This window comes from Giraffa tippelskirchi, chromosome 1 (assembly GCF_054371585.1).
Source record: "Giraffa tippelskirchi isolate mGirTip1 chromosome 1, T2T-mGirTip1v1.2.pri, whole genome shotgun sequence".
Classification (NCBI taxonomy): Eukaryota; Metazoa; Chordata; class Mammalia; order Artiodactyla; family Giraffidae; genus Giraffa; species Giraffa tippelskirchi.
Window position 1 is genome coordinate 74,149,878 of NC_137275.1, and position 22,096 is coordinate 74,171,973.

Here is a 22,096-nt window from a genome sequence, read left to right on the forward strand (position 1 = left end):
GAATGGAATGTGGGCGCCCGCGCCCGGGCTCCGGCTGCACTTAGAACTCCGGCCCGGACGCCGCTCCCCGAGCTTGCCGGCTGCGGGGGCGGCTTCCTCGCGCCTCCCCCTGCAGCGCGCCGCGGCCGCTGGGCGAGGCGAGGCAAGGCGAGGCTAGGGGAGGCGGGCCGAGGGGGCGGGAGAGGAACGCGGGACTGCGGGGAGGTCGGGGGCGGGGAGCAGGAGGCGGCGGGCCCGGGGAAGAAAGGAACATGGCTCCTGCGGCAGGCGGCGCCGAGCACGGCGCGCGGCGAGGGCGCCCCGGGCACCAGTGACGGTGATGGTGAACTCGAGCCGCGTGCAGCCGCAGCAGCCCGGGGACGCAAAGCGGTCGCCGGCCCCTCGAGCGCCGGGCCCCGGGCGGCTGATGGCGGGCGGCGCGACTGCCCCGAGCGGCCTCCGCGAGCAGAGGGGCCTGGAGATCGAGATGGAGCGTATCCGGCAGGCGGCCGCGCGGGACCCCCCGGCCGGAGCCTCGGCCTCCCCCTCTCCTCCGCTCTCGTCGTGCTCGCGGCAGGCGTGGAGCCGCGACAACCCGGGCTTCGAGGCCGAGGAGGAAGAGGAGGAAGAGGAGGTGGAGGGAGAAGAAGGGGGAATGGTGGTGGAGATGGACGTAGAGTGGCGCCCCGGCAGCAGGCGGTCGGCCTCCTCCTCGGCCGTGAGCTCCGCGGGCGCCCGGGGCCGGGGGCTAGGGGTCTACCACGGTGCGGGCCATCCGAGCGGGAGGCGGCGTCAGCGAGAGGACCAGGGCCCGCCGAGTCCCAGCCCGGCCGGCGGCGGGGACCCACTGCATCGCCACCTCCCCCTGGACGGGCAGCATCCCCGAGTGGCCTGGGCCGAGAGACTCGTTCGCGGACTGCGAGGTAAGGGCGCGACCCTCAGCGGCTGATGCACAAACCAGAACTGCGGGCGCTGTCGGAGCCATCCCCGCTGAGGGCAGCTCTCCCGGGCTCCGGCTCGGATCCCCTTTGCGTCCCCGCCTCCCTTGGAAGCGTCTTCCCCACCTCTGCTAATTCTGCTCTATTTCCGGTACCTAGCGCGGAATTCCACGGCGCCCTTGCTGGTGCAAATTTATTGGATACCTCCTTCTAAAAGAAAATCTGTCAACTTATGTTTGCCTTTGGAGATAAGTGAAAGTCGTATTAGAGTGAAGTGGGTACATCTGAAGTTTTTTTTTTATCTTGTGGGGGGAAAATATTCTAAGACAGCTAATGGTGGTTGCAACTGTATATTTGCTAATTTCACTAAATAAAAACGAAAATTCTGTGCTAGCACCCATGGCCTTCCACTGGCCTGGATGCCCTGTTGCCCCTTATCCCGTTCTGGAAAGGGTAAGCAACACAGTGTCCCAGTTGTGGGAGGAGTGTCGTTGGGTAGTCACTGATGTTGTTTTGGTGATGTCTGTGGTTGTTTAGGGGAGAGGGAGCTGTTGAGAACACTACGAATAGAGTAAAATGCTTAGGAAAGCAGTTATTTGGCCATTTCTAATTCTAGGCATTTTTTCCCCCTAAACAGTTGCAAAGTAAATGTTAACATTGTTTGAAAAACTTGAAAGTATGTTTTAAAATAACTAAATTAGTGTTCTTTGACATTCCAATGAAACAGTGAAGTCATCAGATACCAGCTGTGTGGAAATATGTCAGAGTTCGGTGCACCCAGCTCTCCAAAAGGCAGGAAAGGAATTTTCAAAAATTGCCAGTGCCTTTTAAGAGGACACAAATTTTCCAGGAGCAGATGGAATCCTGTTTTTGCAAAGTTTTGTCAGAGGCATCCTTGGAAAAGAGTTGCATTTGCTCTTACCATCCAAATGATTTTAATCTCTGCTTTTAAGAGTTTTTCCATTCTCAGTCTTTTGAAATTCTCCCTTCCCTTCCTGTCAGTTTTGAAAATCTTGCACAAAAAACTATTCAGGTATTTTCACAGCAACATGATTAACACCAAGTCAGGCTTATAGCCGAACCCCAGTTCTACCACACCTTGACTGAATGACCTCTAGCAAACTCCTTAACCGCTCTGATCTCCAATTTTTGAATTTTGTTTTAAAAAAGAGATAATCATAATACTTAGCTCTTGACATGGGAGAATTACAAGAGATGAGAGTAAAATATGTAGCAAGTCTGCCATGTCATGAGTGCTTCATAAGTAGAGATTAAATCATGGATTCTAAAAGTGTACATTTTGGTGCTCTTACATAGTGATTATGCTAGTTTAATTGATTCAGAGCATGGTGGGGGTCAAAAGATCCTTTTTATTCACCTGTGTGAGAAGATTAGTAAAAAAACTCATTAATACTTTTTTTTTTTAAGGTTCCAAATTGTATTCAAAGTTTATATTATTCTACTTTGTATTAATTGTGCTTTTTAAAATATTCACTGAAATGAGAGGTTTCTTATAAGTTAATAAGTAATGGAAAGTCATGATCCTTTTAACTCAGCTTAAGTATTTAATAACACATTTCGTATTGTCTGAAAAAGCTCAATAATGGAATAAAATTAAGTGAAATATGTGAGTGCATATGTAAGTTTATTTCTTTTAAAGAAAAGTTTCAGAAAATTTACAGTGAATAAAGTAATACTAAAACTTCTGGTCCAACCTTATTAATGGTTGGTAAGATCTCCTAACCTAATTAATTAGGAGAGTAGAATCATGAGAATCTTTTTTATAGAAAATTTTAGAAATAAATTTTATTACTTTGTGAAGAAATATGATTGATATCCTTGTCACTTATTATATAACCTTTGTTTGATAATTAGTAGCACCTACTGTGAAAATAGACTGTTAGTTGCCACCAAAAAAAAAGAAAGACCTAAAATACCACATCACCATTTACATATGGACAGAAACCCAGAAATGTGAAATGAGTAACCGTGAATGAATTGTGATATTTTTTTCCCTCATGGGATATTGTTATTGTTGTTTAGTTGCTAAGTCATGTCTGACTCTTGTGACCCCATGGACTAGCCTGCCAGGCTCCTCTGTCCATGGGTTTTCCCAGGCAAGAATACAAGAGTGGGTTGTCATTTCCTTCTCCAGGGGATCTTCCCGACCCAGGGATCAAACCTGAGTCTCTTGCATTGGCAGGCAGATTCTTTACCACTGAGCTATCAGGGATCAAACCCCCCATCTTGGGATATAATGACAGAAATCTTTAGTGCATTATATAAGTAGTGCCCAGGGTCAGAAGAGAGAGTGACTTGGAATTTCTAAAGATAGGAGCCAAACTCAAGTTTGGTGTTTTCAGGCGCTTCCCTGGAGGTCTCACATCAGACTTCCTAGCCTTTGTTTGTCATTTATAAAATGGAAGAGTTGAACCTAATCTTCAAGGTTCCTTCTAGCTTCAGCATGTTGTTTAACGACACGAATCTGAGTTGGAAAACAAATGGTCATTTCTCCTTGGACACTGAATAGATCTATTCTCTTAGCAGGAGTAAGATGGCAAAGAAGTTTGAGGCCTGATTATAGAAAGCATTGTGTCTAACCAAGGAATTAAGAAATTATCCCTAAATATTAGGAAGCAGTTGAAAGTTTTTGAGCAGGAGCAGAACATGCCGAAAGGGAATATGAATCAGGCCTTGTGCTGTGCAAGAGAGCTTACAGAGGGAGATAGGGAGGCAGGAGGACCAGGTAGGGGGCAGCCAGTGAAGGGGAGATGAAGACCTGGACCAGAGGCAAAAAAAGAAGGGTAAAAGATTGAAAGACTGCTCCAAGCTTAAAAACATCTCCAACCCAATGGTCTTGTTTACTTTTTTCTTAGCAAACACTTTTTAATGCAGAGATAAAATTTGAGACTCTAGTTATCAGATTTTCTGGATTTCCAAAGTCAAATGTGTTTTATGGATGTATCAATTTATTAAAGTCGTTTTCTGTTTACTGTTTCAGACATATGTCATCACTGTCCATGTCCAAAACTTTCTCATCATACCAAACAAGTCTGCCCATTAAATACTAACTCCCAGATCCCCTCCTCTTCCCTGCCCTGCAGCCTCTCTGTCTTGATGAATTTTCCTGTTCTAGGTACCTCATATTAGTGGAATCATGCAGTATTTGTCCTTTCACATCTGGCTTATTTCACTTAGCATGTTTTTCACGTTTACCAATGTTGTAGCATGTATCTGAACTTCATTTGTTTTGCTAACTGAATAGTATCCTCTTGTATGTATATAACACATTTTGTTTATCCATTCATCAGTTGATGAACATTTGGGTTGTTTCTACCTTTTGGCTATTACGACTTTCCCTGTATTTTTAATCCAACCCTCACTCCATAATTTCTTCCTTTTTCCCTTTTTATTTGCACTATAATTGTGAACAAATGAGACTTTGTATTTTCCTTGTGAGGGGATTTTGTTTGAGGGAGGGCTGTTCCTCTGTGGGGTATGATAAGACTCTGCTAGTAACAGAATTTGGCAGGCAACAAACATTTATGGAGCATCTCCTTTGTGGTAGGTACTAGGGATACAGAGATGAATAATATAAGATCCCAACTCGCAAGGAGTTTAGAGTTTAGTAGGGGGATCATAGGTATAAGTAAATAATTGCAGTGCCAGGTGCCAGATATGGCAGGTACCTAAAGAAGAGAGGACCAGTTCTATCTGGGGAGGTTAGAAGTAAAACTTGAGTTACATTTTGAAGAATTCAGTGGGGGAGGTTGTGGGAGGGAAGAATAGCAGAAGTAAGACCAAGATGGCTGGTACCTCATTGGTATTAATACTTTTTCCTATAGACAGAGACAGTGAGGGCTTCAAGCAGGGGGCTGATACAGTCACGTGCCAATCTGAAGATGATTCTAGCAAGGATGTAGAGAATGGGGTGAGATGGAGAACAGGTTAGGAAAAAGTGACAAAGGCTGCAGCCAAGGATTGTGAGCTGGGATGGAAGAAAGCTAGATTAAAGAGAGGCAGAAACCATCAGAATTGTGGACTAGCCCCATGTGAGGGTTCTGAAAAGGGTCTATTGTAGAAAGAAACCCATGTTTCTGACTTGGTACCGTTAACCCACCTATTTAGCCACAGGGAAAACAGTTTTCTAGACAAAGGAAAAAAGAGAGAAATCTCAGTTTGGGGCATGTGCGTGTGAGTTGTCTGTGGAATATGCATGTAATCTGTGACACATTCCTGTCTTCACTTCAGGAGGGGGCTGCCTAAGAATTTGAGACTCAAAAGTCAGTATCATTTAAAGTAGCACTGACTGTTCTATAGAAAATGGACCAATAATAAAAAGACACTTCCCTTTCTGAAGGTGTCCAAGCAATTTAAATGACTATTAGGAAGGATTGTATTCATCTTTCTAAGCAATGTCTACATGTGTCCAAGCACAAAAACAGGATTCTTTTATGACATGAATCCAATGAGAATTCAGTTGGGGTATTCACAGTGACTTCAAAGTCTGTATGGATTTGGGTCTTCACACCAACTTAGCATCAGAAGTATGGTGTCTCACAAATTTGAACCTATTTCTGAAGCCACAAATGGGCCTCTTCCAACCACTCTAAATGCTGTACATATATAAAATTTCTTATTCCCAGAGCAACCTCACAGAGAAGTACTCTTATCCCGTTTCCAAATGAGGAAGTGAAGGCTCATGGTTTGAGGTAAGGTCTCATAGCTCCTAAGGGCTGATGCTTCATTTAAACACAGCTCAGACTCCAGACCCCCCACTACACCTTGTCATGATCAAGGAGTCCTGAGGGGTTAATGCATTTCAGATGAGGCAGGGTTAATGTGAGGAGGCAAAAGGTCCACACTGAATCTTTTTGCCATAGAACTGAGATATTCTGTTAACAAGATGAGATGATATGATCACTGCAGCCAGTTTCAAAATAATTGAGGAGGACTTCCTTGGCAGCCCAGTGGTTAAGGCTCAGTGCTTCCAATGAAAGGGGCATGGGTTCAATCCCTAGTCGGGGAACTAAGAGCCCACATGCCTTGTGACATGACCAAAAAAAAAAAAAATGCAAAGAAGCAAAAAAAAATTGCGGAGTCGGTGAGGGTTTTGAAGAATCAAGGTTGGTGTTGAGTTGATGGTAGTTGTTAAAGCTGGGTGAGGGATACATGAGAGTTCATTATATTGTTCTCTCTGTGATAAGTTTTATGAATTGCAAAATAAAAAGGGCTTAGAAGCATTTGGGCTTCCTGATAGTTCAGTTGATAAAGAATCCGCCTGCAATGCAGGAGACCCTGGTTCGATTCCTGGGTCAGGAAGATCCTCTGGAGAAGGGACAGGCTACCCTCTCCAGTATTCTTGGGCTTCCCTTAGGGCTCAGCTTGTAAAGAATCCACCTGCAATGCGGAAGGCCTGGGTTTGACCCCTGGGTTGGGAAGATCCCCTAGAAAAGGGAAAGGCTACCCACTCCAGTATTCTGACCTGGAGAATTCCATGGACTGTACGGTCCATGGGGTCGCAAAGAGTTGGATACGACTGAGCAACTTTCACTTAGAAGTGTTTGGATAAAAAGTTGCAAAATGGCATTTTTTTCAAAATCTTTTTTTTTTGGCTGTGCCACACAGCCTTTGGGATCTTAGTTCTCCAACCAGGGATCGAATCCATGACCCTTGCATTGGAAGCCTGTAGTTTTGTTTGGTTTTTTTTAAGATTTTTTTGTAGACCTTTTGTTTTTTTTAAGTCTTTTTATTGAATTTGTTACAATATTGCTTCTGTTTTATGTTTTTTAACTGCAAGGCAGGTGGGATCATAGCTCCCCGACCAGGGATCGAACCCACATCCCCTGCATTGAAAGGCAAAGTCCCAACCACTGGACCACCAGGGAAGCCCCATCAAAGTCAGTTATGTTGGAGACATTTTTGGTGTTTTGGATTATCCATCTCAGAATTCCCCCATCTGCATATTAATAAGGAACACTATTTAGGTAATGGGCTCTGACTTTGGGCTCTGGCATTGACTAAGCACCTGCTTACACAGGAAGGAAATTGCATATTGTCCCATGTCCTCTCAGATCACATTCTCCTAACAGATGGAGACACGTTATCTACAGAACGTGAGTGCCTGGAGGTACTCCCTCCACAGCTGGGACAATGGTGGAAAAAGACAAGAGTTACTTTTGAAGAATGCTGCCATTTTGGACTTGAACTCTACCCTTAACCATTCCTATTGTATCATTCCTGCTAAACATGAGAAGTAGTTGGCTATAGGACAACTATTTTTTCCATTTGTAGTTGCAGCCATTTCTCACCCATCAGAATGTGAGGGGGGTCCCTGTATCTAAAGACTGACCCTACATATACACCCAGTGGGGAAACTGTATGAAATTTTTATAGCAATACATATTTGAGGAGGTAGCTAGAGTAATTTAGAAAAAGTAAATGCCTAGAAATACATTTTTATAAAATATAAATAAAAGGGCTTGTTTCTTTTTGTTTGAAATGTCTCCTTCAAGGGCTAGAATTAAATTACCATCGACCACTGCAAATTTAGCTTAATGAAAATTTGATAGGAGTTTGTTTTTTCTATTTATAGGTCAAGCAAAACCATTTGTAAATATTAAGAACTATGACTTTTCCTTAGTGCATAATTGTTTATAAACCATGGAAAAGAGTGAAGTCACTGACCAAGTGAAGCAAGGCAGCCATCTCTCCCGACGGTCAAGGGACTAGCAATTTCCGTTCATGTGTATATTTTAGGCCTGGCCTCCAAAAGAAATACACCCAAAGAAATGGTGTGGTTGTGTCCAGGGCTACTGAGCCTAATATTTGGCTGCCTCTGTGTTATTCTGAGTTGTAATTTTCCATGTCATCTAAATTTGTAATAATTCTTTAATATGATAGAGTTTCAGCGAACAAACATTCTAGTTGCTGCATTTCTTCTGAGTGAGTAATTCCCTGACAACTACCAGATCTTGGCAGAAGCAAACCTGGTCATAAGTTATGCTCCACTTTCGGCGTGGTGAAACCTAGGACGCGTAACACAGTGTCTTTGAAGGCAGATGCTGATTTTTCCAAAAGAAATTTGGGAGAGAGAAAGAAAAGGAAATAAAATACCCCAATTTAGGAGTAGAACTAATGTATGATTATAAGACTTAAAAAGTACATAAACACTAGAGATGAAGTCATTTCTTCCAAATGCAAGACCATATACCATTTCCCCCCGTTCTCTGTGGCTTGATTGTGGCGTCAGTGGCTGCGTGAGTTTCCATGAGGAAGGGGTTAAAGTCTGTGGAATCAAGTGTGAGGCAATTTGCCATTAACAGCCCAGTTAATCTAACAGAAAGGATTGAGAGGTTTGTCTTTTTTGGAAAATGCTAAGGCTCTTCCAAGTAACCAGTAATGTGACTTGACCACACTGTTCACTAGCGGGGGTTTGGACGGCCACCATGTCTGTCTGCTGGCCGCGTCCAAAATTGTGGGATCTCTCTCCAGCCAGCTCACCAAGGCTTATGTCATCTTTGCTCAGCCGGCCCAACACTTTTTCCATCTGCTAAAATATGGAGCATGGTTGCTGATTTTACTCATTCTCCAAAGAGAGAGAGAAGGCAGATGAGTTGTTGCTTTTAATTTAAAAGTCATATGCTAATTGAAATTTTAAAAATCTGCTCGGCTAAGCATGTTTAGTGTAATTAGTCAGCGTTGAATTTCTTAAAAGGCAAAATGGGTACAGAGCAGAGATTTTACACCAGTGTGTTGGAATATTGATAGATGTTTCCACAATGAAGTGATGCTCCAACCAGGACTTCTTTTTATCAGAGGTGACCTAAAAGGTATCATTTACAATGTAGTTACTTAAGAGGATGATTAATTTAGTAGTACAATAATTCCTCCTGCATATAGGAAGAGCTGATATGTATGCACAATTATTTAACCTCCTCTTGTAGGCTGCCCAAATTTCCTCTTCTCTTTCTAATTTTTTACTAAGAGATTTTCTAATGAGGTTGAGAGCTGAGACAGTGATCAGATTGTTGCCTTATGTTTTGCACATCTTGTGGGGGTGAGACAGTGGAGACTGATGTATTCCCAAATTAAAGGTACTTCTACTAAAACCATTTCTCAGTTGTTTTTAGAGCATGCTAAAAAAAAAAAAAAACCAGGAGAACTTCCCTTAAAGTATACTATTTTTTATGTGTTTTTTTCTTTCACCATTCATGAGATTTTTGAAAAATAAAATGACATCTTTTATTATTATTTTAAAGGTCTCTGGGGAACAAGACTCATGGAGGAAAGCAGCACTGACCGAGAGAAATACCTTAAAAGTGTTTTACGGGAACTGGCCACATACCTCCTTTTTCTCATAGTCTTGTGCATCTGTAAGTAGAACATTTCCTTCCAATAGAGGAAAAGTTTAGAAAATATTTGACCTGTCAAAATCATGACTAAAAGAAACTATGGATGCACCTAAACAGTTACTTCAGAAGTTCTCTTCTCTGTTATTAATTCTAGTTTAGAATTTGGTAAAGTTCTCATCTCTCCTCAGATAAACGTTGATCAAAATTTGGCATTATCTGATTGGCCACCTTATTATCAGTTGTGACCATTTTCACTATGACATGCACGGAGCAGACACCAAGACTCCCAGACATCAAGAAACCAAGTAAAAGGACTTTTGTATTAGATGTTTTAGCCATAATTTATAGTGTCAGTATCATTACATCAATTAGTGAAAAGTCTATATAGGAATTATGTAGAGTACGCAGTTTAACTTTCAGAAAATACATATAGTCTCACCTAATATTGCTTTTATGGCTCTATATATTTAAAAGTCCCCTTTTTCTGGATTTGGATGTGTTGTGTGAATGCCTTCGTTCTCATTATTTCTTCCAAATCTTCAGTAATTGTGGATTTTCACTCTACAGGAAACTTACTGCAGACTCATCTCCTTCTTCTTTCAATACATACCCGCAGCCTCTGAGAACTGGGAGGGATGCCTTAGCTAGAAACATGTCTTTGAAACCGTGTGCCTCAAAATCCAGAAAGTCACAGGCAGTGGATTACCTCTGAATCAAAGGATGTTGGATGATAGCGTGCTGTCCTGTTCCATCTAAAGCCCTTTATGAGAAAGAGAGGAAACAAGTTTATGCCCAACAGGCCCTCTTACCATATTCCTCTGGGAAAGGAGTTTGTTCTTACAGTGTCCACTAAGAAATGCTTAAAAACCAACACCACCCTTGGAAAGTGTGCCCTTCTTTGTAAGTGGAGAGAGTTAGGATTTAATCAATACTTTAATAATGCCATTCTTATATTAAAATTGACCACCTTGAATTTAACTGAGTGCTAAAAGCTTCCCTAAAAATGTTTTTACCAAATTTATAAAAAGATGTGTAAGTTGAACATAAAAGATTAAGGAAACATTTAAGTTTTGATATTTTTAATTTTAAGAAATTAAATATTGATTTATTTAACATCCCCACACTGATTTTTATTAATACTAGTAAGCTTTTAATGACTTCTTCTTACACTTTCTGAGATACGCTTTGCCTATCCTAATGGGAACTTAAGGGGGGAAAAAAGTTAGTTAAGCTAAAAAGTGTACATGTATGAGGGGCTTCCCTGGTGGTTAGGTAGTAAAGAATCCACCTGAAATGCAGGAGACACAAGTTTGATCCCTGGGTCGAGAAGATCCCCTGGATAAGGAAATGGCAACCCACTCCAGTATTCCCACCTGGGATATCCCATGGACAGAGGAGTCTGGTGGGCTATAGTCCATGGGGTCACAAGAACTTAGCAACTAAACAACAGCATACATGTATGAACAACATCCATTTTCTTGCTTTTTTCTACCTAATTATCTGAAAATTTCTGTTATTTGTTTAGGAAAAAATATTTCATTACTTTTAAAAACATGTTATCTAGGCAGTGCTGAAAATCTAGAAATGATCTATTCAGTTCTTTAAAGGTTATAAAGCAAGAGATGGGATATTTTGAACTTTTATGTTCTATGCTGTTAGAACTTAGAATAAATACTAAAGTCAAGTTTGCTTCCACTGTAGAAATGGTGCTTAAATATTAAACTATGTTGTTTTTGTCCAGTCACTTAGTCATGTCCAACTCTTTGCAATCCCATGGGTTGCAGCATGCCAGGCTTGTCCGTCCTTCACCATCTCCCAGAGCTTGCTCAAACTCAAGTCCATTGAGTCGGTGATGCCATCCAACCATCTTGTCCTCTATTGTCCCCTTCTCCTCCTGCCTTCAACCTTTCCCAACATCAAGGTCTTTTCTAATGTACTGGCTCTTTGCATAAGGTGGCCAAAGTGTTGGAGCTTCAGCTTCAGCATCAGTCCTTCCAATGAATATTCAGGACTGATTCCTTTAGGATTGACTGGTTTGATCTTGCAGTCTCAAGAGTCTTCTCCAATACCACAGTTCAATGGCATTAATTCTTTGGTGCTCAGCTTTCTTTATGGTCCAACTCTCACATCCGTACCTTGCTACTGGAAAAACTATAGCTTTGGCTAGACAGACCTTTGTTGACAAAGTAATGTCTCTGCTTTTTAATATTCTGTCTAGGTCTGTCATAACTTTTCTCCCAAGGAGCAAGTGTCTTTTAATTTTATGGCTGTAGTCACCATCTGCAGTAATTTTGAAGCCCAAGAAAATAAAGTCTCTCACTGTTTTCATTGTTTCCCCATCTATTTGCCATGAAGTGATGGGACTGGATGCCATGATCTTCATTTTTTGAATGTTGAGTTTTAAGCCAGCCTTTTCACTCTCCTCTTTCACCTTCATCAAGAGGCTCTTTAGTTCTTCTTCACTTTCTGCCATTAGGATGGTGTCATCTGCATATCTGAGGTTATTGATATTTCTCCCAGCAATCTTGATTCCAGCTTGTGCTTCATCCAGCCCAGCATTTCGCATGATATACTCTACATATAAGTTAAATAAGCAGAGTGACAATATACAGCCTTGATGTACTCCTTTCCCAATTTTGAACCAGTCTGTTGTTTCATGTCTGGTTCTAACTATTGCTTCTTGACCTACATACAGGTTTCTCCGGAGGCAGGTCAGGTGGTCTGGTATTCCCATCTCTTGAAGAGTTTTCCACAGTTATTATGATCCACACCGTCAAAGGCTTTAGCATAGTCAATAAAGCAGAAGTAGATGTTTTTCTGGAATTCTCTTGTTTTTTTCTATGATCCAACATATATTGGCAGTTTGATGTCTGGTTCCTCTGCCTTTTCAAAATCCAGCTTGAACATCTGGGAGTTCTCAGTTCATGTACTGTTGAAGCCTAGCTTGGATAATTTTGAGCATTACTTTGCTAGCATGTGAAATGAGTGCAATTGTGAGGTAGTTTGAACATTCTTTGGCATTGCCCTTTTTTGGGATTGAAATGAAAACAGACCTTTTCCAGTCCCGTGGCCACTGCTGAGTTTTCCAAATTTGTTGGCATATTGAGTGCAGCACTTCAACAGCGTCATCTTTTAAGATTTGAAATAGCTCAGCTGGAATTCATCTCCACTAGCTTTGTTCGTCATGATGCTTCCTAAGGCCCACTTGACCTTGCCTTCCAAGATATCTGGCTCTAGGTAAATGATCCCAGTTCATGGTTATCTGGGTTGTGAAGATCTTTTTTGTATAATTCTTCTGTGTATTCTTGCCACCTCTTCTTAATAACTTCTGCATCTGTTAGGTCCATACCATTTCTGTCCTTTATTGTGCCCATCTTTGCATGAAGTGTTCCCTTGGTATCTCTAATTTTCTTGAAGGGATCTCTATTCTTTCCCACTCTGTTGTTTTCCTCTGTTTCTTTGCACTGATCACTGAGGAAGGAAGGCTTTCTTATCTCTTCTTGCTAGTCTTTGGAACTCTGCATTCACATGGATATATCTTTCCTTTTCTCCTTTGCCTTTCGCTTCTCTTCTTTTCTCAGCTGTTTGTAAGGGCTCCTCAGGCAACTATTTTGCCTTTTTGCATTTCTTTTCCTTGGGGTTTTGACCACCACCTCCTGTACAATGTCATGAACCTCCGTCCATATTTCTTCAGGCACTCTGTCTATCAGATCTAATCCCTTGAATCTATGTGTCACTTCCACTGTATAATCGTAAGGGATTTGCATTAGCTCATACCTAAATGGCCTAATGGTTTTCCCTACTTTCTTCATTTCAGTCTGAATTTTGCAATAAGTAGTTCATGTCTGAGCCACAGTCAGCTCCCCCGGTCTTGTTTTTGCTGACTGTGTAGAGCTTCTCCATCTTCAGCTACAAAGAATATAATCAATCTGATTTTGATATTGACTGTGTGGTGATGTCCATGTGTAGAGTCATCTCTTGTGTTGTTGGAAGTGGATATTTGCTGTGACCAGTACATTCTCTTGGCAAAACTCTGTTAGCCTTTACCCTGCTTCATTTTGTACTCCAAGGCTAAACTTGTCCATTACTTTAGGTATCTCTTGACTTCCTACTGTTGCATTCCAAATACTAAACTATAGTGGCCTTAAATTTCAACAGGTAGATTAGAATCATTATTATTACTATTTTTTTCAAGCATGACACATATTCATACACATATATTATGCAAAATTCAAAAATTTGTATAAGTAAGTCTAAAATTTCAGTGTTCCCCAGAATTGCCCAAACATCAGAATCACTGAGAGAATTTTTTTTATAATTATAGCATACCCAGATCTGCTAAGTCAAAGCCTTTCAGTTGTGGCTCAGAGAAATAAGTTTTCAGATACACTGACAAGGTTTGGGAACTAGGCCAGATAAATAAACGAAATAGCTAGCTAGAGTTTTAGGAAACAAGCTTGTTGTATAACTAACTTGTCATTTCTTATTTATTTTAGAATTTTTATGGTTTTTGTTCTTTTTCATACTCATCACATTTTTTTTCCTTATATCAGCTACCTTTTTTTTACATCAAAGTTTTATTTTCATTATATTGTAGAATCTTTGGGTAAGAGGGAATTTTGGCAGTCATGGATCAAACCTTCTCTGAATGGTAAAATTCCCTCCTCTGCCTGGCAACATCTTTCCCAGAAGGTCAGTTGTCTTGCCTCTGACTGAGCAAGAGTTCCAGATTAAGGAATTGACCCCTTTGAAATAGTTCATTTCATTTTTCTATGGCTGTGTTGGAAAGTTCTTCCTTATGCAAAGCCAAAGTCCATCCTCATCTAACTTCTCCTCTTGGTTCTACTCTCCAAGCCCACTTAATACCAAGGACTTTTTCCTTTTCTCTCCTCCAGCCCATCAGAAGTTTAGAGACAGACATTTGATCTCTTCCAAGTCTGCTCTAAGTTAAACCTTTCCAGTTCAGTTAACTATTGATCATGTGATTGGAGACATGCTTTTAAACAACCCACGTGATAGAAATTCCCTCCAGTTTATCATAGTCTTTGAATGTACAACAGGAGCCTCACCATGAAAGAGTGGAGACGTAGGGCCATGGGCATTCTCATCCAGATACTACACTGCGATCTGTGCATCCTACCATTGCCTGACTCGGATACATCATTCCTTAGTCTCTTCACCACAAACTATAAAGCACTCTGTCCCCCAGCTAGTATTTGAGTATTTTTCCTGGAATGTAATGAAGGCCTTCCCTTTCAGCTCTGTTCAATTTCAACTCATTAGGAATCTGCTCATTCCAATCTGTTGAAATTATCTTGGATCTAGATTCATCCATCTCATGTATCAGTTAGCCCTCTCAGCTTTACAGCATCAGCAGAGTTGGTATTATCCAAGTCCTTATCCTAGTAAATTAATAAGTCAAAAAGGTTTTGTCTAAGGATATCAGTCCATTAGTCAAAGCTCTTTGGGTGGAGTTCACTGAATTATATTATCTTCTAGCTCAGACTGCTCATGAAATAAGATAAGGAAGATTTTTTCAAACGCTTACCTGAGTAACTCCACCATTCTTCTGATCAATCAGCTAGTCTGTCAGCTGTTGACCAAATTAAAAAGGAAGTGAGGATAAGTAGGCATGATTTACTCCAAGCAGAGCCTTACTGGTTCCTGGTGATTGAGTCCTTTCCCTTTTGTTCAAAATCATCTTTTTAATTACCAGTTTTAAAATCTTACCAGCAATATCAATATCAAAAGACTAATAATAATATCCATCTCATTACTCTGTGGGTAAATACGATAAGTACTTATCCTTGTGCCTTGCATATTAGTGACCCTTTATATGAAGTAGATAGGGTTCGAGAAGGCAGCCTAAATAGTAGGAAATGTGATTCTTTGGCATCACAGAGATCTAGGTTCAAATCCCACCACTTACACACTAGGTAAACCTGAGCAAGTTATTTAACCTTTCTGAGCCTTTGTTTTTCATCTGTAGAGTACTTATTTTGAAAGATTCTTATTTTAAAAGTGGCAATTAGGAGTAGTACACAAAAAGATCTAGGATGCTGTCATTTATTATATTAATAATAGTAGATAAGAGCGAAATTTGTCCCAAAGATTGTTGACAATGGCTGACTTCTCTCATCAGTAGGTTCGATAGAAGTGTAGGTTCTAATGGATTGAACATTCATTTGGAACAGTTAAATGCCCATAAAGAGCTTATTTTCCACCTTAGCAGTGTTGGTTCTAGCCTCTATGGCTTTAAAATCAGTCTGATTAACCAAGAGGATAGGAGTACCATGGAAACCAAGTAATCCCACTTTCCCTGTAATTTAGATTTTATTCTTACTTGAAACCTAAGACTCCTATGAATTGATCATCAAAGTACTTACTTATATATATGCTGTTGTTCAGTCCCTAAGTTGTGTCTGACTCTTTGTGACCCAATGGATTGCAGCCTGCCAGGCTTCCCTGTCTTTCATTATTTCCCAGAGTTTACTCAAGCTCATGTCCACTCAGTCAATGATACAATCTAATCACCTCATCCTCTGCCTCCGCCTTCTCCTTTTGCCTTCAATCTTTCCCATCATCAGGGTCTTTTCCAAGAGTTGGTCTTTGCATAAGGTGGCCAAGAATTGGAGCTTCACTTTAGCATCAGTCCTTCCAATTGTTCAAATCTCCTATGTTTAAACATAATAATAGAAATCACACAATAAGTTGAGTCAACATCATAGAAATTAATAATTTCTATACATCAAAGGAACAGACAGAATTAAAAGGCAGAAAACAGTTGTAGAGAATACTTACAAGAAATATGACAAAAGGTTAACATTTTAACATGTTTACTATCCATCAATCACTGAGAAAAACACTAAGATTACACTATTTTACAGAATAGAAAATAAAGCCTATTTCACAGAGTAGAAAGTATAAACAATTAGTGTGGGAAAGTCTTTAATCTTAACTCTCTAGTAGCTAAAGAAGTAATGAAAATGGAGAGAGAAACAACATAATCATAATCCAGTATGCTATGTCCTAGGACGGGCTTCCCAGGTGGCGCTAGTGGTAAAGAAGCTGCCTGCCAATGCAGGAAACATAAGAGCCACGGTTTGATCCCTTGGTTGGGAAGATCCCCTGGAGGATGACATGGCAATCCACTCCAGTATTCTTGCCTGAAAAATCCCCATGGACAGAGGAGCCTGGCTGGCTACAGTCCATAGGGTCGCAAAGAGTTGGACTCAACTGAAGCCACAACATGCACACACACATGTCCTAGGACAAGAAGGGCCCTTTTAAGAAGAAACCTAGGAACCTTTGGACTCAACTGAAGCCACAACATGCACACACACATGTCCTAGGACAAGAAGGGCCCTTTTAAGAAGAAACCTAGGAACCTTTGGACTCAACTGAAGCCACAACATGCACACACACATGTCCTAGGACAAGAAGGGCCCTTTTAAGAAGAAACCTAGGAACCTCCATTTCTTTATCTTTGAAAGAAGGAGACTGCCTTTTATTCTAAAAAGAGAAATAAATAGTATCAAATTCACACATTGTATACCTTAAACTTACACTATAGTATTTGTTAATTGTGTCAATTAAAAAGGGAACGGATATTTTATTTTACTTGTAAAAATCTTGTAAGCATGATAGTACACAGATAAGTTTCTTAATTCGTAAGAGAACCCATGCAGATTAATTGTTGACAACCAGGTCAGTGAAGTGGAAGTCAGTGGGTTAATCATCACACTGGCGGGAGCTAATTCCATTTCTGGTGACAAACATTCAGCTCCCCATGGAGATCCCCACAGCAAACATGTGCAGTTTTAAGTTCGCAGGCTCCAGTCTGTGGGAAGTAACTACTTAAGACCCACTGTGGCTGGACAGCTGTTTGTCCTTTTTGGTAAACTAGATAAAAACTACAACAGCAAGAAATGTATATCCATGTATAAATATTACTTTAAGCATGGCCTTTGCATGCATAGCTTTCTCTTTATTTCTTCGTGGTAACTTCTTTGTAAATATTACATATCCTTCTCTCTTGTTTGTTTTTTAAAAGTTACCCTACTTAATACAGGCATTCAGTAAAGCACTTGCACTGACAACCTCCATCCCTCAGAGATTTCCATCACAACTTGTTATGTACAAGTTCCTTTGAATGTTAATCAAAACTGGATTAAAATATTTGGGAGTTTTACTAACTTAAATTCACTAACTTTTTAGTGACTACATTTTACTAACTTTTTCTACAGCCTCACTCTGCCTCCTGAAAGACCCTCACCCAGGTCACCAGGGACCTCTTAATTGCCAAACTTTATGGGCTGCTTTTAGCCTTTCTCTCACATCTGGTCTCGTGGTATTTGGTACTCTAGAAACTTCCCTCTTTGGCTTCTGTGACTCCCTCTCTTTCTGTGTTCCTCCTTGCTCTATTCATTTTCTTAATTTTTTCTTTCCAGAATGTGTCTAGACAGAGGATTTTCTGTGACTGAGTCTTTGGCTTTCTCTTTACGGGATCTTTTCCACAGCTTCAGCTGGTCCTGTGTGCTGCTGCTCCCAAGTCCCTTTCAACCTCTCTCGTGAACTACAGACCTCATGCCGACTTTTACTGGACCCTCCCCTGCTGCATCTCACAGGCATCTCATCCTTAACATTCCTCAACCTGGACTCATCATCCTGCCCTTCCAAACATGCTTCATTAGATTACTTAATATTAATCTAATTGGATTAATAATGCCCAAACATGGGCATCATCCTAGATGCTTTCCCTCACTCTTCTCGTGAGATTGTTCCACATAATTCTTCCTCTATGTCGCGTCTCAAATCTGTCTTCTTTCATACATTGCTGTTATCCTTTTTAACCTTAATCATCTCTTTCCTTGCTTTTTCATTTATTGATTCAATGGGCTGTTTAGTAATTTAATTAAAAACATATATAGCCCTAGCTTTAGATGTGGTAGCAAGTGATAAGAAAGACATTTGGGGAAGAGCGTTTCCCTAGAGGGAAGCCTCTCAGACCTGAAGCAAGAATGGGAGCCGGTCAGTTGAAGAAGGGACTGCAAGAGTGAATAGTATGAGGCAGGATAGGGTCCAGAACATTCTGGAAGCTGAGTGCAGTGACTGGAGAGAGTGCCATCAGATAAGGATGGAAAGGTGGTCAAAGATCAGGCTCTGTGGGTCCAGTGGGATTTGGTAAGGGGAAGCCAGGGTTTTGAGTAGGGGGCTGATAAGATATAATTTAATTTTAAGAAGATGGCCTTGAACGCCATTGGACCACAGGCTGGACAGCACCCCATGTCTGGACTTTCAACTCCCAGGTGTGCCTCCAGACTGCTGTCTCTGACCGAGATTAAACCAGATCATTCTTCCCTGAAACATGCTATAATCACCTCACCTTCCAGATCAAGTCTGAAATCTTTATGTAATAGATTTCACTGTATGATCTTTGCTTATTTCTTCCAACCTTCTATTCCTTTTGAATATCTGGTACTTTCGGTTCAGTTCAGTCGCTCAGTCGTGTTTGACTCTTGGTGACCCCATGAACCGCAGCACACCAGGCCTCACTGTCCATCACCAACTCCTGGAGTTTACCCAAACTCATGTCCATTGAGTCGGTGATGCCATCCAACCATCTCATCCTCTGTCATCCCCTTCTCCTCCTGCCTTCAATCTTTCCCAACATCAGCGTCTTTTCAAATGAGTGACCTCTTCACATCAAGTGGCCGAAGTATTGGAGTTTCAGCTTCAACATCAGTCCTTCCAATGAACATTCAGGACTGATCTTCTTTAGGATGGATTGCTTGGATCTCCTTGCAGTCCAAGGGACTCTCAAGAGTCTTCTCCAACACCACAGTTCAAAAGCATCATTTCTTCAGCACTCAGCTTTCTAAAAAGTCCAACTCTCACATCCATACATGACTACTGGAGAAACCATAGCCTTGACTAGATGGACCTTTGTTGGCAAGGTAATGTCTCTGCTTTTTAATATGCTGTCTAAGTTGGTCATAACTTTTCTTCTAAGGAGTAAGCGTCTTTTAATTTCATGGCTGCAGTCACCATCTACAGTGATTTTTGAGCCCCCAAAAATAAAGTCTGACACTGTTTCCACTATTTCTCCATCTGTTTGCCGTGAAGTGATGGGACCAGATGCCAAGATCTTTGTTTTCTGAATGTTGAACTTTAAGTCAACTTTTTCACTCTCCACTTTTGCTTTCATCAAGAGGCTCTTTAGTTCTAATCTTTCTGCCATAAGGGTGGTGTCATCTGCATATCTGAGGTTATTGTTATTTTTTCCAGTAATCTTGATTCCAACTTGTGCTTTATCCAGCCCAGCATTTCTCATGATGTACTCTGCATGTAAGTTAAATAAGCAGGGTGACAATATACAGCCTTGACGTACTCCTTTTCCTGTTGAAACCAGTCTGTTGTCCATGTCCAGTTCTAACTGTTGCTTCCTGACCTACATACAGATTTCGCAAGAGGCAGGTGAGGTGGTCTGGTATTCCCATCTCTTGAAGGATTTCCCACAGTTTATTGTGATCCACACAGTCAAAGGCTTTGGCATAGTCAGTAAAGCAGAAATAGATGTTTATCTGGAACTCTCTTGCCTTTTTGATGATCCAGCAGATGTTGACAGTTTGATTCTGGTTCTTCTGCCTTTTCTAAATCCAGCTTGAACATCTAGAAGTTCATGGTTCACGTATTGTTGAAGCCTGGCTTGGAGAATTTTGAGCATTACTTTGCTAGCGTGTGAGATGAGCACAATTGTGCAGTAGTTTGAGCATTCTTTGGCATTGCCTTTCTTTGGGATTGGAATGAAAGCTGACCTTTCCCAGTCCTGTGGCCACTGTTGAGTTTTCCAAATTTGCTGGCATATTGAGTGCAGCACTTTCACAGCATCATCTTTCAGGATTTGAAATAGCTCAACTGGAATTCCATCACGTCCACTAGCTTTGTTCATAGTGATGTTTCCTAAGGCCCACTTGACTTCACATTCTAGGATGTCTGGCTCTAAGTGAGTGATCACATCATTGTGATTATCTGGGTCGTGAAGATCTGTTTTGTACAGTTCTTCTGTGTATTCTTGCCACCTCTTCTTAATATCTTCTGCTTCTGTTAGGTCCATACCATTTCTGTCCTTTATTGAGCCCATCTTTGCATGAAATGTTCCCTTGATATCTCTAATTTTCTTGAAGAGATCTCTAGTCTTTCTCATTCTATTGTTTTCCTCTATTTCTTTGCACTGATCACTGAGGAAGGCTTTCTTATCTCTCCTTGCTAGTCTTTGGAACTCTGCATTCAAATGGGTATATCTTTCCTTTTTTCCTTTTCTCTTCGCTTCTCTTCTTTTCACAGCTATTTGTAAGGCCTCCTCAGACAGCCATTTTGCTTTTTTGCGTTTCTTTTTCTTCGGGTTGGTCTTGCTCTCTGTCTTCTGTACAGTGTCACGAACCTCCGTCCCTAGTTCATCAGGCACTCTATCAGGTCTAGTCCCTTAAATCTATTTCTCACTTCCACTGTATAGTCGTTATGGATTTGATTTAGGTCATACCTGAATGGTCTAGTGGTTTTCCCTACTTTCTTCAATTTAAGTCTGAAGTTGGCAATAAGGAGTTCATAATCTGAGCCACAGTCAGCTCCTGGTCTTTTTTTTGCTGAGTATATAGAGCTTCTCCATCTTTTGCTGCAAAGAATATAATCAGTCTGATTTCGGTGTTGACCATCTGGTGATGTCCATGTGTAGAGTCTTCTCTTGTGTTGTTGGAAGAGGGTGTTTGCCATGACCCGTGCGTTCTCTTGGCAAAACTCTTATTAGCCTTTGCCCTGCTTCATTCTGTACTCCAAGGCCAAATTTCCTTGTACTCCAGATGTTTCTTGAGTTCCTACTTTTGCATTCTAGTCCCCTATAATGAAAAGGACATCTTTTTTGGGTGTTAATTCTAGAAGGTCTTATAGGTCTTTATAGAACCATTTGACTTAAGCTTCTTCAGCATTACTGGTCGGGGCATAGACTTGGATTACTGTGATATTGAATGGTTTGCCTTGGAAATGAACAAAGATCATTCTGTCATTTTTGAGACTGCATCCAAGTACTGCATTTCAGACTCTTTTGTTGGCTATGATAGCTCCTCCATTTCTTCTAAGAGATTCTTGCCCACAGTAGTAGATATAATGGTCATCTGAGTTAAATTCACCCATTCCAGTCCATTTTAGTTTGCTGATTCCTAAAATGTCGACGTTCAGTCTTGCCATCTCCTGTGTGATCACTTCCAATTTGCCTTGATTCATGGACCTAACATTCCAGGTTCCTATGCAATATTGCTCTTTACAGCATCGGACGTTGCTTTCATCACCAGTCACATCCACAGCTGGGTGTTGTTTTTGCTTTGGCCCATCCCTTCATTCTTTCTGGAGTTATTTCTCTACTGATCTCCAGTAGCATATTGGGCACCTCCCGACCTAGGGGGTTCATCTTTCAGTGTCGTGTCTTTTTGCCTTTTCATACTGTTCATGGAGTTCTCAAGGCAGGAATACTGAAGTGGTTTGCCATTCCCTTCTCCATCGGACCACATTTTGTCAGAACTCTCCACCATGACCTGTCCATCTTGGGTGGCCCTACACAGCATGGCTTATAGTTTCATTGAGTTAGACAAGGCTGTGGTCCATCTGATTAGATTGGTTAGTTTTTTGTGATTGTTGTTTTCAGTCTGTCTGCCCTCTGATGGAGAAGGATAAGAGTCTTATGGAAGCTTCCAGATGGGATAGACTGACTGAGGGGGATACTGGGTCTTGTTCTGATGGGCAGGGCCATCCATGCTCAGTAAATCTTTAATC

At 41.2% G+C, this 22,096-nt stretch overlaps 1 protein-coding gene across 3 annotated transcripts in view; it reads left to right on the forward strand.

Moving 5' to 3' along the window:
• The first annotated feature begins 236 nt into the window (after window positions 1-236).
• Window positions 237-22,096, forward strand: part of PKD2 (polycystin 2, transient receptor potential cation channel) — a 57,080-nt gene continuing 35,220 nt past the window's right edge. For all 3 annotated transcript variants that reach the window (XM_081593637.1, XM_081593648.1, XM_081593657.1), the window contains exons 1-2: window positions 237-902; window positions 9,179-9,292. In XM_081593637.1, the coding sequence (XP_081449763.1) occupies window positions 320-902; window positions 9,179-9,292 (697 nt within the window). In that variant the 5' untranslated portion in view covers window positions 237-319. The remainder of the gene's footprint in view (window positions 903-9,178; window positions 9,293-22,096) is intronic.